This window comes from Columba livia, chromosome 10, assembly GCF_036013475.1.
Source record: "Columba livia isolate bColLiv1 breed racing homer chromosome 10, bColLiv1.pat.W.v2, whole genome shotgun sequence".
In the NCBI taxonomy this organism is placed as follows: domain Eukaryota; kingdom Metazoa; phylum Chordata; class Aves; order Columbiformes; family Columbidae; genus Columba; species Columba livia.
In genome coordinates, this window is record NC_088611.1 from 10071123 (window position 1) to 10088996 (window position 17874).

The 17874-nt window shown below is 41.3% G+C and overlaps 1 protein-coding gene across 5 annotated transcripts in view; it reads left to right on the top strand.

The window, feature by feature from the left end:
* The first annotated feature begins 294 nt into the window (after window positions 1-294).
* SUMF1 (sulfatase modifying factor 1) overlaps window positions 295-17874 on the top strand; it is a 32846-nt gene continuing 15266 nt past the window's right edge. For 2 of the 5 annotated variants that reach the window (XM_065074602.1, XM_065074605.1), the window contains exons 1-4: window positions 611-859; window positions 3371-3544; window positions 5851-5925; window positions 16679-16761. In XM_065074602.1, the coding sequence (XP_064930674.1) occupies window positions 644-859; window positions 3371-3544; window positions 5851-5925; window positions 16679-16761 (548 nt within the window). In that variant the 5' untranslated portion in view covers window positions 611-643. Of the gene's footprint in view, window positions 467-610; window positions 860-2099; window positions 2168-3370; window positions 3545-5850; window positions 5926-16678; window positions 16762-17874 lie in introns of those variants that run through there. The other 3 variants (XM_065074607.1, XM_065074604.1, XM_065074603.1) reach the window with 3 other exon arrangements.

Sequence of the window (17874 nt, forward strand, 5' to 3'; positions counted from 1 at the left end):
CATGCTACAACCTCCTTTCAGGCGGTTGTCAACAGCCTCACTTCTCTCCAGACTGAACAGCCCCAGTTCTCTCAGCCGCTCCTCGTAAAACTTGTTCTCCAGGCCCTTCACCAAGTAGCACTAGGTGCAGTGTCTTTGCAAAAGCACAGGTCTGTGTGCTGTATTTAGGCTGTTTGCTTCAACACCCAGTTATTTTAGACAATAAAAAGGCAAACTTCAAACCTGAATAAACAGCAGAGGCTGGGGGCAGCAGAGCCGCCCTCCCAGGCTGCACCTGCCGGGGACGCGCCTCCCTGACTCCCTGACCGCCGCTCTCTCCTCACAGCCTCTCGTACCTGTCCCGCTCCACAAGCGCTCGTGCACTCCGCGTGCTGCGAGACCCACGCGAGCCCGCCCGGCCATGCGCCGCCCCTCTGGGCGAACCTCCCGAGGCACCTGCCGGCGGGGTCCCGGGGGACCCGACCAGGCAGCAACACCCCGGCTTCCCCGGAGGTGCGCGAACAGCCTTCCCAGAGTAAGAGCAGTGCTAAGAGGACCACTCGAGCACACAGCACCAACCCAAATACCCGCCGGGCGGCGGCGCTGCCCCTTTAAGGAGCAGCTCGTCACCTGACCGCGGGCGGCACGTGGTGCCTCCGCCAATATGGCTGCGCCCGCAGCAGCTTCTGTGTGGCTGTTCTGCTGCCTTCTTCTGGGGCTGGCAGTGCTCTCCGGAGCAGCTGAGGAGGCAGCTCTCGGCGGAGACTGCGGCTGCAACGCTAACCGGCGTGGCAGTGGTGGCGCAGGCGGCGCCGGACGGGAGGCAGCCGCTCGGCGGTACTCGGCGGCGGGCGGTGACCGGAGCGCTGGGCGCGGGCCGGTGAGCGACGAGACGCGCTCGTGGGGGTGTCGCGCGCGCTGGGCCGCGAGGCGGGTGTCGCCGCGCCCTGAGGCGGGGAGCGAGAGGGAGCCCGGGGTCAGCAGAACGGAGCCGGCCTCTGTGTAAAAACCCCAATTAAAGCTGCTTCGCAGTCATCGTGGGCCGAGCTCCCGAGAGCCGCGGCTTGGGCGGGGGTGCTTTGGCCGGTCCCGCCTCGCTTGGCCCCCTCAGAGAGCCCCGGTGTCACCCAGGCCGTTTGGCAGAGAGGAAGGAAGTGGTGCAACTTTGTACCACGTTGTCATTCCCTAAGTCCTAAAAAATGGAAGCAAATTTATCCTGAAGCCCTTTTATGGATTCAGTTAAAGGCAATCTATAAGTGCCCAGATTTTTTTTTTTTTTTTAATGGAGAGAAAGATATGAGGATGCAGGTAGCTTCAAATGTGAAGCTTCAAAAGCTTCAAAAAATATATATTTGTAGCACTTCTTACGTGCCTTTTGCAAGTTGTGTGAATTTTAAGGGTCACTGGGAGAGAGCCAAGCCAAGCCAAACAAGAGATCTATAGTGGAGAAACAACAATGGAATTGGGTATGTAAGGTTATGTCAAATACTCCAGATTCTCTTAACAACAGGGAGAGGGGCTGGATAGTTGATATGAACATAAGTAACAGTAAAACTGCAGAAGCTGGAAAGTAACTAATGATTCTTTTTGACTTTCTGGTTCATGAGTCATTGTGGGCATCTATATAAACTGTTTGGGTTAACGCACCTAATTTTATTAAGAGAATCTTGTAAAGTAAGAAAAAAAAACAAACCAGAATTCCAACTGTAGAAGAAACGAGGTTCTATAATCCAGGCCATGCTGCAAACTGGCTGTATGTCTAAAGTCCAATGTTCATATTTGGTTCTGTGAATCCACCTCTTCATGTAAATAATGTTACATTAGTTCACATTTTTTAAAACCCTATTTCTGCAGTTTGGCTACTTTTAATATGTTGTGTACTGTCTTGTTCCGCAACATGCGTATGGAATTTTGTTTGAACTCTTGTACATCTAAAACCCAGGCTCCTTTTTCTGTCAGAACTTAAACTATACTTTTGGAGTAGTGTTAGAATTCTCCTACCCTGTAAACTCCTTTCTTAGTGAAAATTTCTGTTATTAGACTTGAATTTCCTGCATACCAAGCATCAGAATCTTGAAAAAAATGTGGCTTTCTCTTATAACTGACTTTGCTCGTTTTAGGTTCTGTTACTGGTCCACTCGCTTGAATTCCTTGTAAGAGTAGCATGTGATCACGGATCTCTGCCAGGGTATGTCCGGGTGCAATGAGATATGCCAGATTGTTTTCCACAGTGGATGCTTGTCAGTACTGGCTTTTTTGGGGGCTCACCCACTCCCAGCCTCTGCACATTGCCAGAGGAGGAGTGAGGTAGTGTGAGTTAAGGGGTGAAGGTAGCTTAGGAATGCTGGAAAGAGAGGGAGTGGGACTTCCCCAATTCTTTCACTTGTTGACAAGTTGGGTAACTTTTTGGCAAGCTAACCCTTGGATAGTTTTAGCCCTTAAAATCTTCCCAATGGACAGGTCATGTTCTACGTAGCTGTCATTCTGCATTCCGGCACAGGCTTCTGAGTCGGGAACACAGGTGCTCTTGTTTTTTGGGTGAGGGGTGTGTTGCTTGTTCTGTAGTCTTTAGAGGGCTCTCAGGAAACATCTGGAGAGGCATAACAAAACCTCTGGAGCCTTTGTCTTCTTGGAAAGAGCCCACTAAAGCTGAGGAAAATGTCTTCTGTTTCTGTGGAAACTGGCTGAGGCCTTAAAGTGAAAAAATCGTATTGAAATAGCTAAAGTGTTATTCTGTCATTCATCCTTTACTTCTGAAGCCTGAGACTGTTGCCCAAGGCTGGTCTTGCAGAGGAGCGGAATATAACCGATCTGAAAGTTTATCTCTGGCACACAGAGGTGCAGGTGAGCGGTGTGGTTGGTAATACAGTGCTGCACGTGCCTGTTATTAAATAAAAACCCATGTGTACTTAGTATGTAAACAAGTGCAGGCTTATCCACAGAACAACACTTACAGTTTCTTAATCTCCAGATTCTCCATTGATGCATCAAGCCTTCCTAGGAATAAAGTGAAATGCTGAAATTCCTTATCTAAAAATGAGTAGAAAGGGCTCTGGATTGTTTCTTGGCTCTTAGGTACAGAAGGGGAACAGGTTTTTCCTTGTTAGAGCACAAGCATTATTCTCAGTAAAAGTTCTGAATCACCCAGACTTCATTTAGAAAGAGCTACAAATGGGGGCTTTATTCTCAATTCAAGCTCTACGTGCTAATTTTTCCAAGCAGGTGATGATCAAGATGCCACCATTGCTGTTTTGTTGTGCTGTTTTTGTCAGTGAAATGCTGCTCAGAGGAAAAGCACCTCCAAAGATGAGGTGGAGGAGGAGTAAGGCCAATAAAAGACTTTTCAGTCTTTTATTTTCATAATATTTTGTGTGGTTTTTTTTCCCTGCAGATGGTTGTTATTCCAGGAGGAGTGTTCACAATGGGCACTGATGAGCCTGCAATACAGCAAGATGGAGAATGGCCTGTTAGAAAAGTCCATGTTAACAGTTTCTACATGGATCGTTATGAGGTCAGCAATGAGGACTTTGAGAGATTTGTGAATTCTACTGGGTATGTTACTGAGGTAAGGCAGAAGGGTAAACAGTCTCCTGTCATCTTTCTTTGTATTGCCAAAATCCCTGTAAAAAATGGAAGCTTTTTTTTTCTTTTTCCTTGGTCTTGTTTTTGGAAGGACATCACAATGCTTGCTTGGGATTTGTGTACTAGGATATTTCTGGTGCAAGTAGTGGAGAGATGAAATTGTCTTGCCTTGCTGCCTAGGGGTGTGAAAGGGCATTTGAATACTATTACATTTAGTGGGTGCCTTGATATTGGAATTAATGTCTTCCCTGCAGTATGACTGAGGCAGCCTGTGTGAAGCTGAGAGATGGCTGAAGATGTCTGTGCAGGTGTTTGTTGTTGTTGATTTTTGTTGTCATTGTTGTTTTCACCTTTGGGTCCTAGAGCACCTTTTTTACCAGCATAACTATGTTGTTAGATTTCACTTATTTTAGGGGAACAGGGGAGAAAGGATTTAAAAAACTGTGATAGCTGAGTACTCTGCAGGCTAGTTCCGTGCAGCTACATCTAATGAGCTGAGCAATAGAAAGACCTGCTGTCTAAAGAAGATTTAATAGCAAGTATAATAATAGCTTTGTGCATGTTACTGGGAACAATGGCCTAAGAAAGATTATGCTAAGGTTCTTCCAAGAAGGAAGCTACGTGTGCATAAGGCTCTGATCTTTCCTGACAGTTGACTGTTCCTACGCAACTTTTAGAAAACCGTGACAGGCCTTTTAAGCAAATAAAAGCTTTGGTAATGATCGGGTCTCAAATGAGGCATTTTGCTGAATTCATTTGATAAACTGGTTCACATTTGGAAGACAGGATCCTTCTGGTTGGATGAAGGGCTTCTTTTAGCTACGGCACTGTTTCTATTTTGAAGTTCTTGGTAATTATGAAACAAATTTGCCTAACAATATTGAGTTTGAACAGGGCTGACTTGCTGCAAACTGGCTTCTAGAATGAGCACATGTGCAGTGGTGTTTGACTGGAGCATTGCATCAGATGGAGTCTGGTTCAGACAGTTGGGTGCTCTGCTTACCCCTTTTCCCTTCCCCCCTCACACAGGGCCCCCTTTTATGCTGGATGTGGAAAAATAAACTCAGAGTAAACAGCACTGATTTTGCAGGGTTGTTTGTTTTGTTTTGGTTTTTTTGGCATGTGGCTGAGTTGATTTTTGTGTATTTAAATAATGTCCGCATTGCTTACTGTGGGTAAACAGAGCCAACCTACTTCTTGGTTTTCTTTTCTTATGGACTAGACTGAACTCCATTGGCAGTTGAAACCTGAAAGTAAATAGAAAAGCTGAATAGAAAAAAAATCTCGAGATGTACAGCTATCTTGTTGAACCCAAAGTATTTTATTTTTTAACAAACTTGAAAAAAAGATAAAGAGAGCCCTTGGTGGTGGCTGTCAGACTGAAATCTAGGGTCGTTTAGGTGATGAACTTGTTTGCCACTGTGTGGGTCTTTCAGATTGGGCAAGTGAGATAAAATAAGTATTTTTTTTTTTCTTCTCTTTTCTCTTTTTTTCTTCTCAGTTTCTGAAACTCAATGTATAAAGATCATGGTCATATGCTAAAATTTCTTGCAATTTGGGTGGTGAGTGGGATCTTTCTTGCAAACTGTGCTGCTTGGAAAGTTCTGAGCATGCAGAAGGAGCTCAATGGTGATTATTCTTAGCCTTTGAATGCCTGTAATGAAATGAAGAAATTGAGAAGGGCACGTGTTGAATTCTGATAGGACATTTTGACTTCCCTTGAGTGTTAATTCACTTAGTCTACCAAGGATAAAAACCCCCTATATTAATATCACGTACTGTGATTCATTGAAATGATTTGCATTTTCTGTTTCTTTTTGCTTTATACAATGCTAGATATAATGATTAGGTTACTTTTAACTCTTCTACTGTAACAGCACTTTAAAACATGGTGCTTGTGATGATGAGGCTGTAAGTGACAAGGCTTAAGTCTCTTCTTGTGATTCCCAAAGAAAAGAGTAAGAAAAATTAAATATGCCCTAAATGTTAGATTATTGACTGTAGCATTTTAAAGCAGTTTGGGACAATTTGAACTGCATATTTAATTATAGAAGTAAAAACATTTGCAGAAGCTCTGTGAGCTGCCATCTGCCCAGTGGCTGTTGAAGAACAATGACATCCAGACATAAGGCACTTTCTCATCCATTCCAAAATAGCTTCCTTGAAAGAGAACTCTAAATTACTGTTAGAATTTCCTTATTCCTGATAAGATAAAACTGTAAATATGAGTGGCATTTGAAAGATAACATTACTTTGATAATGTGGTTTGATCTTTTTTTATTTCTACAGGCAGAAAAATTTGGTGATTCCTTTGTGTTTGAGGGAATGCTGAGTGAAGAAGTGAAGGCTGAAATTCACCAGGCAGTGAGTAACACAGCAGGGTAAAACTTACTTAGCAAACCCCCACAAACCCCCAACCAACCAACCAAAAAAATAATCAGAAAATCCGCTCCTGATTGGCAAAAGTTAGTATCAACTCCTTTTTGTCTCTTTTTTGCCTCGTAAATGAGAGATATTTAGGACTGTAGTAAGTGGTGCAGATATAAGGCTTTTTCTTTGCATTATGTGTTAACACAGTGGTGTTTCAGAAATTCAGATGTCAGTAGTGGCTCCACGGAGTGATGTGTGTGGCTTCTCCAAACCTTCTAGGTCGTTATGTGTTGTGAATGGCAAAAATGTGAGGTGTTGTTTCCTGCTGCACGGGAAGGAAGATTACAAGAATAGTTTATCTTTGAATTCAGGACTAGCCTATGTGTATTGTGAGATATAAGGCAACTAAATTGGACTTGCCAAATATTAGCATCACTGATATTGAACATAGAATAAGTGCAGATGGGCTCATCCTTTCTTCACAACAGAAAATTCAGCCATTAGTATTAGAGAAATTATTTTTTCTGCCCTAGTTCTGTGATGCAGAAATCCCTAAATCAGGCACTCTGTTTTAAAACAAACAAAACAAACTCTGAGAATGCTGGTGTAAGCTCTTGGCTATTTGTATAAAAGCGTACAGAGTGTTGGGAGCCAGTTTCCTGGGTGTGTCAGCTAAATTTTCAAGTGTTGGCTGTAATGCTAACAGAATAAGTATTATACCAGAGGGCTGGAATGGAGCCTCAACTGGTCTTTTTGGCTGCTTCTTTATGAAGGTTTTCTGTATTTGCTAAAAGTAAACTTAAGGAGCCTGTCCTTTTGCCATGTTTATAATAATTTATTATTAGGTCATTTTGCTAATTACTGGCATGCAGAGCATTGTTGGTATAGGCAAAAAAGATTGTACTAATTATTTTGGTAAAGTGATCTGGAGAGTAGTGACTGTCTGCCTTGTAGTTTGGCACTTCTTTATGCTGATGCTGTGGACAAACTTATGTTCTAAAACATAATATTGTGAGGAGGCGAAAATGAAACTACAAGCTGGTTTTCCTCCTTTCTTCCTGCCCCCTCACCAGCTACAAATCATGAAATCGGACTTTTTAGCAAGGACCTTCTGCCTGCAAGGAGGTGTCAGAAGGCAGCTCACAGGGAGAGCTGGAAAGAGAACTCTCATGTCTGAAGATACAGCATAGAATTTTATCTGTATATATTTCTGCTTCTCAAAATTGTGTCGTTTTGTTGTTCTAGTATACATTTTCTGTGAGAGGTTATACGTGTTGAGAGTACTGTGCAGACCTTAGTTGTTTTGAGGGTCTTTGGTTTTTGTGACAGTGCAGTTTGCAGGCTAGAACAAGTGTTGTTGGACCTAACTAATAAAATGCATTATCAATTTTCTATAGATTGTGCTTTCAAGAAACACATTTCTATAGACAACTTGCAGGAAACTTATTGCTAAAAGGCAGAAGCATCTCAACTATGGGGTAGGGACTCTTAAGAGTTCTGCAAAAGCGAAGTCTTCCTAGGGATCTGCAAGCTTAGATTAAACAACAGAAAATAAAAGCTAGCTTCTTGTTACAGTGCCCAAAATGTTTAAAATCTACTAGTGTTTGCTGTGGAAAAATGTGAAAAGAATCTAATAGTATTCAATTACTTTTTTTTTTTTTTTGAAGCGAGCATATATTAAAACTTGGCTACTGCAGTGTAACCATTCCAATGTAATCAGAAAAAATGTAAATTGGCTGAGGTTGGCTTGTATCAGCAGATTGTATTGATCAGCAATAGACAAGATTATGGCTTTTTTCTCAAAGTATACCTTAGTCAACTAGTATTTCATCTCATGGTATGTACTTCTCAAATTTTAACTATGACTGTGAAAAGCAGTGTGATACTGACACTGAAAATCCCTCCACCAAATAGATGGGAGAGAAGACTGGATTATTACTTTGCCTTAGTGGCTCAGACGTGTTTTGGTAAGGCTTTTCTCCAGTGGAGACACAGGAGTGCTATATGCAGATGTGAATATAAGGGAAGAGCAACAGGCGTGTGTATTTTGGAAGTAGCATTTTATATGCTGTGAAAAAATTGGGAAAGGTGGCAGGGAAGATACTGAACCAAACGATGTATAACAGTTCCTATACATAATGTGGTGCTTTGTGTCTTTTGGGGAGTACCTGGGGGGTTTGCTCTATTTGGCTGCTTTGGCATCTCCAGTTCTTAAACTGGACAAATTTATTATGGGCCCTGAAAGGAAGCAGACAGCCAAATCAGAACAGAGGTGGGGCTGGCAAAAGCAAATGCAGGAGCAAACCAACTTAGCACACAGAATAATTGTTGGAGCTTTGGGTGTGTGTTTCCTGGAGGTGAGGTGGTCTCCTAGATAGCCCCTGCTGCAGGAATGTAGGTGGGACCTAACCCTGCTCTGGAAGGGAAGCACTAAAAAGGGGTGTAGCAGCCAGTAATTGAAATGTTCTATGTGGGAACTCAAGTTTAAGTTTTGGCCTCTATGTTTGCAATGGTAGCATGGCAGAGAGTGAAAATTTAGCACTATAACAGATGAGGGTATTAATGATAGAATTGGCAAGGACTTTTCAAAGAGAAAGGGATTTTCTAGGGTGAGGGTAGAAGGTCCTTTGAAATCAAAAGGTGGTGTGTGAGCTTAACAAGTTTTCATAGCTTCACATATTAAAATCAGTTCTCAGTCTTACAGATTAAAACCAGCTACTAATTCCTGCGTCTGTTACAGCTATTAAGTTATGGCTTGTCTTGGATACTTGGCCTTTGGTTTAGATGTCATAGATAAAGCACTCAGCGATATACTGCCTTTTTTTTATCTTCTCTTTTGAGGGAATTTGAGGAAATGGAAAAAGCTCTGAATTTAGAGATTTTGCTATTCTTATTTTATTATGAAACTGTTTTCCTGCTCTTCTATCTCCCTGACTGAGTTGAGGATGAAGTAAAGGAGAAAATGCATGCTCGGTGCTATTAATCCATGGCATTGTAAAATGCCACTTATATGGCATTTTAATGTATCCCAGAGCAAAAAGCGTGGGGATTGCGTCTGTGAAATGAGAAGGTACTGAGGCGTACTTGCCAATGAGGGGATTTGAGAGCTCTTGCAAATAACTGCAAGAGTTTCACTTGCTGTGCAGCTACCATGAAAAAGGTAAACAGGATAGCACTTAGCGAGACACGAGTACAGTCAGATTTGCTCACTGGAGAGTAGTGGGAACATTTTTATTCTTGGCTTGTGAAAGATAGCAAAATTAATTTCTGCTTCAAGGCCAGATAAACTCTGCAATGAAGAGACTGAAAGCATACAAATCTGAATACTTCATTAGTCTTTAGGAGGTATTGAATTTTTGGTCTGAGAATGCAATGAAGCTGGTTCATTGGCAGACTTGCGCAAATACTATTAGGGAGTTCTGGTCAATCTAGAACTACTGGATGCTATTTTCGTTCTGTTTTGTATGGAAACCTCTGCAGTGGCCTTGAGCTGTGCAATTTACTTTTAGATAGCAGTGCCTCTAGACTTTGAGTTAAAGGGTGTAGTCCCATTCTAAAAACAATTAAAACATTTTGCATTTCAAATGAGTATTTCAAGTTAGTTATGAAATGAGCAATGTTTGCAGGTAGCAGTGCTAGTGTTTGCAGCGGTTACTGTGTAGAATGTACCTTCTGACAGGATGCAATAATAACGTGGCTATTTGTGACTTGGGAGGAGAGCAGGTATGTTAATGTATAGTTTGTGTGATATTGTTAAAATATCAACATAAGATGCACAAGCGGAAGTTGACAAATACTGCTACTTTTAGGGTAAATTTCAGCTCTACCACACTTGGCTTTTGCTTGTTCAGAGGCCTTTCTTGCAAACCCCAACTCGTTAGATATCCCATATAATGAATGGGGAAGATGGAGCTGTTGAACTGTTAATCTGTCTTCTCATTATGTACTTGCACTATTGGGACAAAGAACAAAGTGCAGGAAGCATTTCTCACTGGGAGTTACCAGTAATGTTAGTCCATATTTATCAGCATGAACTGCAACTTTAAAGCAGGGCATTTCTTGTGCCTCAGCTGTAGATATATCTGTGTACACCTCTTTTTCTTAAAGCTCATATTCATTTGGTTATTGGAAAAAATGACTAACTTGAGTGCAGATGTTGGCTGAAAAATAGAGTTCCAGAGGTGGAACTCACCAGGAATATCAGTTCCTCAAAAGAAGCTTCTTTGCATTCCAAAACTTGCACTTAATGAATCTTACTGGATTTTAGCATCAAATATTTTTGGTTATTTTTCTTGGAGGATTGACACAACTGTGAAGTATTACACTGGTTTCATGAGATTCAATGACCTTTCCTTATGCAAAAGAAAAGGTCCCTTTGGTAAAGTGCTAGTTTCCAATTAACTCTGAAGTGTTTTCTTGAACTGATGACTTAAAATATATTTATTCTTATTCTATAAAGCTGCTGCATTTAATTTGTGCAGTACTGCAATTTTAAACTACTTTAAAATATTAGGACCTAACTCAAGGCAAACAATATCAGTACTCAAGATTAAACAAAACCCTTCTTGCTTTCATTTCTGAGCTAAAGAGGGAGACTAGAAACCTTAGAAATCAAGAATGAAAACAGATTCTTCTTTAAATAGAACTTTTGGGGAGCTGTAACTTTTAAATGATGTAATAAAGAGCATGAGACTTGCTGTAGAATTGCAGAAGCTGGCAACATCAAGTATTTTCTTCTGGAAAAAAATACTCAACTGTTTACTTCTAAGCTGTTTCAGTGGGCTAAATTATTGATTTGGTGGAGACTTTAACAATCGTGTTTCAGTTCAGTTTATGTACATAATTATAGAAGGTTTATTCTTCTCTGCAGCATATTTCCAAGTACAAATATGAATTATAGCTGCATATGTAGATTATGGCTCCCCTATGCAGCTACTACGACAACCTTGAGAACTGGCTGGGGGAGATCTAGTCTGTCTTGAGCCCTGAAGTAGCATTCAGTTCCACACTATTTACATTGCAGTGTCTCAGTGACTCGGTTACAGCTGTTTCAACTTAAACACAAGCCTGTTGCTATGGAGATGATGTGCTGCATAGAAATAGGTCATGTTCATCCCATTTCCAGTGTGCTGATAAAAAGGAGCAGCAGAGCTGCAGACTGGTGAAGGTGAGCACAGATTGTGCGTCTGCCAAAGGGCTTTTCCTTCCATTTGGAAAATGGCTTTAAAATTAAGTGGGACCATTGCATGCCTCTGGCTTGTTTCAAACTGCCCGTCCTGGTTTGAGGGCTTCTGAATTTGACTGCAGAGCTGAGTCAGAGGGAGGCTAAGCTTTGTCTCTGCCCTCTGCCGATTTCCTGCTCTGACCCCGAGCAGAATTTCACGAATGCAGTGACAGCAGCCAGACAAAATGCTGCTTGGGTGAGCGTCAGCTGAGAGCTGGGCTGTGCCAGGGCAGCAGCCTGGAACAGCTGCTGCTCGCTGGTGCCCGGCAGTACCGCAGCGCTACCCCAGTGCTCGACTGATCCTTTCGTACCTGTACTCTGCTTCCCTGGCAGTGCGCTCCTGAACTGCGGAGGGAAGGATGTGCTGTAACGATGGTGCCTGGGAGGAGGCAGACAGATCTCTGCCCTGAATCTTAGCAGGGGAAGAAGTTTTGAGAGTTGTTGGGAACATACACTAGTGCTACTTAGAAAAATAAGGTGAATTTACTTGTGACTGGGACCACGCCTAATGTGATCTCTTTGTGCTTTCTGAGGGGAAAATGACAGTGGCTCATTTGCTGCGCAGTAGTTTTTATTTTTTAAACTTCTTGCCCTTCTAAAAATGTTATATTTTCTGTCTACCTGTTTCTTCAGTAGTTTTTCAGCTGATCAGGGTTTAGGATAAGGCTGAGAGGAGGAAAAATTGACGGGATTTATGTGCCTGTGCCTTACATGGATAAAATAAAACCTCATCCAAAAAGTACATTATTTACTGAATAACTAATTTTTTTCTTGCGTCCTAGCAATGACAGTGACCAGACCACTGGGTGTATTTCCCAGAGATAATGCTTCATACCTTCCCTCCTTCCAGCTGATGCATATGTTGCTTTTGTAGCCAAGAGGATGCTTTTGTAAAATAAATTGTGCTTACCACAATCTGAATCAAACAAGCGGTAACCTATTAAGTCAGCTTCTGAGACTGAAATGTGCGCATCTTTCTTTAATAACACACCATTTAATAAAAGATTCTGGAAGTGTTTTCCAGACTTAGATTATCTTCACTCAGAACATCTCTTTTCAAACAGTTGATGACAATTGCTGAAGTTCTTACTCTGATAACTTTTGCTTCTTTCAGATGCTTATGTTGACCTAGTGTATGCAGGCCTTATTACATTAAAATAGCTTTATAATACTATAGCACATTAAAAATAAGATGTTTAGTGCTATGTGTCTGGACAACAGCATGAATATCTCATCAGCTTATGGGTCTGACTTAACTTTAAAGTCTACAGCTTTTTTATTTCAAGCGATTTGCTTTGTGTTAGAAATGGAATTAGAGCCAAGGTTAGCTGCTCAGTTGAGTTTATTTTTGGTAATTTGGAGCTAAAGTAAGGAGTTGTTTTGTTCTAACATGGCTAGTGCCATGTTAGGTGCACAAGTAATACAAATGTTTTAATGGTTATTGCTGGGGTTTCTTGGGTGCTTTTTTGGGTATGTTTTTAAGGGTATTCCTCTACTGATTTTGCAGTACTAGTGAGGGTATAATTCTGGGGATGCAACTGACTTTCCTGATATTCTTCTTTCACTTTTCAGTATATTTAGGAAGGAATTTGAAAGATATTTGTGAAGTAGTGTAAAAATCTTGAAATCACAAGTTGATGGAGCAATTAAAGTTGTCCCAGCCTACTTTGAAAAGAAAATTGAATACTTAAAACTTTGAATTTTATGCAGGCTGATAGTGGGAGTGCAGCCTTCAGTTCTGCAAATGGCTTCATTTGAGTGGAAAACTTGTAGGTTGAAGTTAACTATTAGTATATCTACCCAGTATCATCATACCATGTTCTCATTTCTTCACAGCACTATGAGTCTGTGATAAGCAGAACAGCAAGTTCTTGAAGTTTAATCCTGGAGCAGAGAGCTGGATAATCCAGGCTTTTAGCTGTATGAGACCAAACCAGGCACTGAGCCGCTCTGCCTTGGGAGTGTGCTCGCCTCCTAGGGCTGCATTTCCTTGGAGATGGAGGCGATTGTGTAACGTTTGCAGGGCAGCTGTGTTTAACCAATTCTGTTACAAGCGATAGGCTATGCTGTAAAGAGTTAATCAAAATGAAGGAGATATTGTCCTCTAATTCAGTATCTCTTCAAGATCTATTCAGCAGCAGATGCTGCTATTTTTACAAAATGAATCTGTTGGCAGTCTACAGAACACATGTTTCGGGACTGAAGCATGAGAACGCTAAGCATTATGAAAGTACTAAGCTCATTAGTGGCAGGGGAGGGCTTTGCTGTATTAACTGTGATGTTGTAACATCTCTGTCTAATTAGCTCTCCTACTAATTAGATTTAGAGCAATTAAAAGCTTTAAAGACTTCTGAGAAGTTTTTTGAAAGTACTGTAAATTTCAGGTGCATGACTTTCTCATTGCAAGGAGCGTCTTGGTGCATGCTCACTGATCTGAGTGGCAGACTTAGATAGTTTCCAATTAATTATTGAAGGCTGTATGTAGTCTATCGCCATTATCACTGTCCTAGTACTATATGTGTAACTTCTCTAAAGATCTGGGTGTTCTGCAAAGACTGGCAGCCATTTGGTGTTCGGCTCAGCAGAGCCAGAAACAGAAGACGTGCACACATAGTGCTCTCATGCGGAGAGACTGTATTTTTCTCAGTTTAAAATAAACCATTCTGATTGAAAGCATCTGCTTTTTCTTTTGCATAACAAAAATGTTTTCCAAAATTAAAGTCTTCTAAAGGGTCTTTGCCAGTCTCCTGCAGAGATTTATTTTTTTTTTAATCTAAAACCCAGCAGTTAAATTTACAAAAATGTTTTGTGCTTAGAAACTTATCAGGATGAAATCTTACTTGTGATCTTTTGGACCCACAGAGAACCTTTAGCAAATGGTACTGAGGCTTTCTTATTTTTCCTAAAGAGCTGTAAAATTCTAACTCTGTATTTCTCTCCTATCTTGAGTATAGATGAAAGGTTAAAGCTCGAAACATACAAGGAATTGGTTAAATCTGACTAGTTTTAAACCTATTGACTGTAGTATCTGTTTAGCAAGTTGGTCATTCTGAAGCTTTAGTGGTATGAGAGTTGAGCAGTAGTATCTCTCTGAATGGAGATCCCATCTTTGGGGTTGAACACTCAGTAACTGGTAAAAGATGAACTACTTCTTGTGCTTTTTAGAAAAGAGTAGCGGCTCCGCTTATGGTGTCATTGCCATTTTAGATACTGAGCCAGAATTAGGTGGTTGGTGTTGTTGATTTATGTGCTGGTTGTGCTAGGGAGATCAGAAAGCTGTATCTTTAAGAAATGTCATTACTTTAGTGGTGTTCCTGAAAGGTACCATTTAGATGGAGAGCCATGGACAGAACCTCTCATTCATCAGCAAGCTGCTGAGAGCATCTTTATTTCTTTTGTACTTAACACCAATGTCTTCTCTTCTGGCTTTGGAAGAGAGCATCAGAAACCCATGTGCGGATGGCTTCGCAGCCTGGAGGAGTCCCGCAGTGTGGTGAGGGGTCCCAGCGCTCCTGCCTAGAGCTCGCCAAGAGCTGGGGGCTCTTCAGCTGAGCTTAAGCCAACAACTCTGCAGCTTTAGCCCAGGGTTGCTATTGATTTAATGAGCTTTTAGGTAAGGTACCCAGATGTATGCTGTAGGTACAAGCTGTGTGTGGTGATGGGAGGAGAGTGAAAAGGTGTCACAGGAGCTGTTGTAGCATTGACTGATCAGATACTTTAATACTTAAGCTACTCTGTCTTTGTGTATTAGCAACACTTTCTTAGGCTCTTCAGTTTACTTTCCTATTAAAACACTCAAATGAAGGATTTGATGTATAGTTTGGACCAGAGTTTTTCTTTAAAATTTATGTTTGTCGTAGATAATGTTTTCTCTCAAACAAATGTAATTACATGTTAAATGCTCGTTACTGTGGAAGAATGCAGCTTCCTTCTAAGAGCTGCTGTTAGGATTGTCTAACCAGACTGACACTCAGTATCCTGAGTACCAGCTTTTAGTGACTTTTACTTTTGGACTTTCCTGTGAAGGATTTGGTGAGTTAAAGGATATCACTCTGGGCATAATTCCTACCTGTGTGTATAACACTTTAGAAAGTTGTTTTAGCAGCATGATGAAGAGAAATTAATATTCTACTTCTCTTTGCTGTCTCTTTAGTGGGGCAAGCTGAGGGGCAGTAAAGAAGGCAGAAGTTGCTGGAGGTTGTTCTACAGACCAATATTAGAGGAGCATGTGGATCTCCTAGTCTAGGATTAACCAGCTGGTTGGTTGTTTAACTTCTGAAGCATTGGAGGCTTATTTACTTTGATTTTTGTTCAGTATGGATATTATCTCTGTAATACAAGTATTTCAGAAGCAAGCACCCAAGCTGCTGGCATAAACCCACTATTGATGGTTAGTGTAAGTGGGGTTTTTTGCCTCAATTTTCTGAAAGGGACCCATTATTAAGATAAGTATTTCTAAGTGAATGTGAATCAGAATAGCATAGTTAAACATGCTGTGCACTGACTGTCTCACCTTTGAAGTGAGCTTAATAGAAGAAATCTTTAATGAATGTATTTCAGAACCGAATTTGAGACTTCTGGTTAGAGAGAAGTACACAATGTCTGTTTTGTTGCAGAGTATTTTGTCTGCTTGATGTCACTCAGCAAACCAACTGTGGGGAGAAAAAACACAGCTTCATTTCCGTGGCTCTTCTGTCTCCACCTTCTGGAAGCTGGTAGCACTGATAGCAAGTAATTTAATATCACTCACTGAGTTAATTAACTGGAGAGCAAATGTGTTTCCAGATGCATGTTTTGACCCTAGTTAAAGGATGTCATCAAGGTTTTGTTTTAGCTATTCCAAAACACTGAGTCTAGGGAGCAAATAATTGAGATTAAAATTCTCTGCCTTTTTTTTTTTTTTTTTTTTATCATCTCTTCTGAATGTGTCAGAATAAAGCCAGGCAGGAGGTTTGCTGGTTTAACTGTACTGTGGGCACACTCTTGTAAAAAAATTTAGTAAAACTGTAATGTTCCAGGTGATCTTTTCCATCCATTACCATCTGAATGTTCTTGGCATAGGTTTTCAGAGATGAAGAACTGTAACTGAGAATTTCTGAAAGGACAGTCTGATCCCCCACAGGTAGTGTGCTGAAGGGTGTGCTTTCCAAGAGAATAAACTGTGCCTTGTATCAGACCTGCAGGTGAGAAAATGTAGAAGGGAAGGAGAGGCAGCCAGAGGACAGTAGTTCAGAAAAGGATGCTCAGGACTTGGTGTCCCTCTGGCTTGTTTTTTTGTTTGGTATTTTCTTCGTGCTCTCCCATACCTTGGGCTATTCCCTGTCTGGCAATATTGTAATGTGGATCAAATGGTCATCTTGGTTTTTCAGAGATGATTTGGAATGTAATAGGTCAGTTGGCTGCAGGCAGAGCCATGAGTTGTGAGGAAAAGCTTTGTAGCTTGTTGTCACACCATAGTTTTTCACAGTAGCCTTTAGCTGGGAATTTAAATCCTCTTCCCTGGCCATTCTTGTCTCTTTGCAGGTTGCGGCTGCTCCCTGGTGGTTGCCTGTGAAGGGAGCCAACTGGAAGCACCCTGAGGGTCCTGACTCGAATATCTCCAACAGGTAAGCCATCAATGACCATTCCATTATAACACACAGTGCTTGTAAATACACATGTAAACTTGGACCAGGAATGGAGATGCAATAAATGGTTTTTGATTAGTAACCTGTTTGTTGCTGCTTCTGTGACTGTTTTCCCATCTTCTAGTGTGTTACATGTGATATGCAGTGGTTGTTTGGTCAACAGCATAGTAGTATTTCAAAAAGGTCTGTAAGCAGTTTCCACCCAAGAAAAAAAGAGACCATACTGAAATGTGCCTCAGTGTGTTTTCTATTCACATTTATACATCAGCAGGGAAGCAGATTAGGTCTTTAGAGGATCAGCAACTTCAGAGCATCAGTGCAGGTCTGATTTTGTTGAGGAACACTAAACACTACCTGTGTGTGTACTCTCAGAGTCAATGCAGTGTGTCCTCCATCTGGGATTTGCAGGCCTATCTCTCTGGCAGCAGAAGACTGAAGAGTTTTGTGCTTTTTAATGTATTCCAAGTTTGTAGGCTGATTATGGCGGAATATCTGTCATGACCTTGTTATCTAGAAGCAGTAAAAAAAATCGGAAAACTGTATTTTTTTCTCAGCCTGTAGTGAGTGCCATGCTTTGCTAGCATGAAGCTTGCTGATCCACCTCTTTATATGATCTCTTTCGGTTCAGAAGCGGAATGAATTTTATACCTAGCAAATCAAAAAGCTTCATTTTTCTCTGCTTCTTTTTGTGGGTGCTGCATAACTAGCCCTGTTTTGCACGTGTCAAAAGCCATTATTGCAGTTAGGTATATTTCTGTGCGCTTACTTGGGTGTAACTGTCGTGATTTCCCTTTTGCTAGGCAGGTGGCAATGAAGTTGGCACTAGCTGCTTTAATTGACTAGTTGAAGTTTCCAAACTGCTGTTTGAACTCACGTCCGACTCTCTAGCCTAGATCTAGTAGATGCTGGCATGTTTTTGAGTCCTCTAAGGACAGGGCTATGTTAGCATAAAATCATCTGGTGGCTGAACTGGTTAGTAACAAGCCTATTGTCTGTTCTCCAAGGGCAATGAAAGAATTATCTGAGGCAAAAATAGAGATAATATCAGAAGGTGTTGTTAGGGGGAGAAATTTAGGTCACAGTGAGCAGATA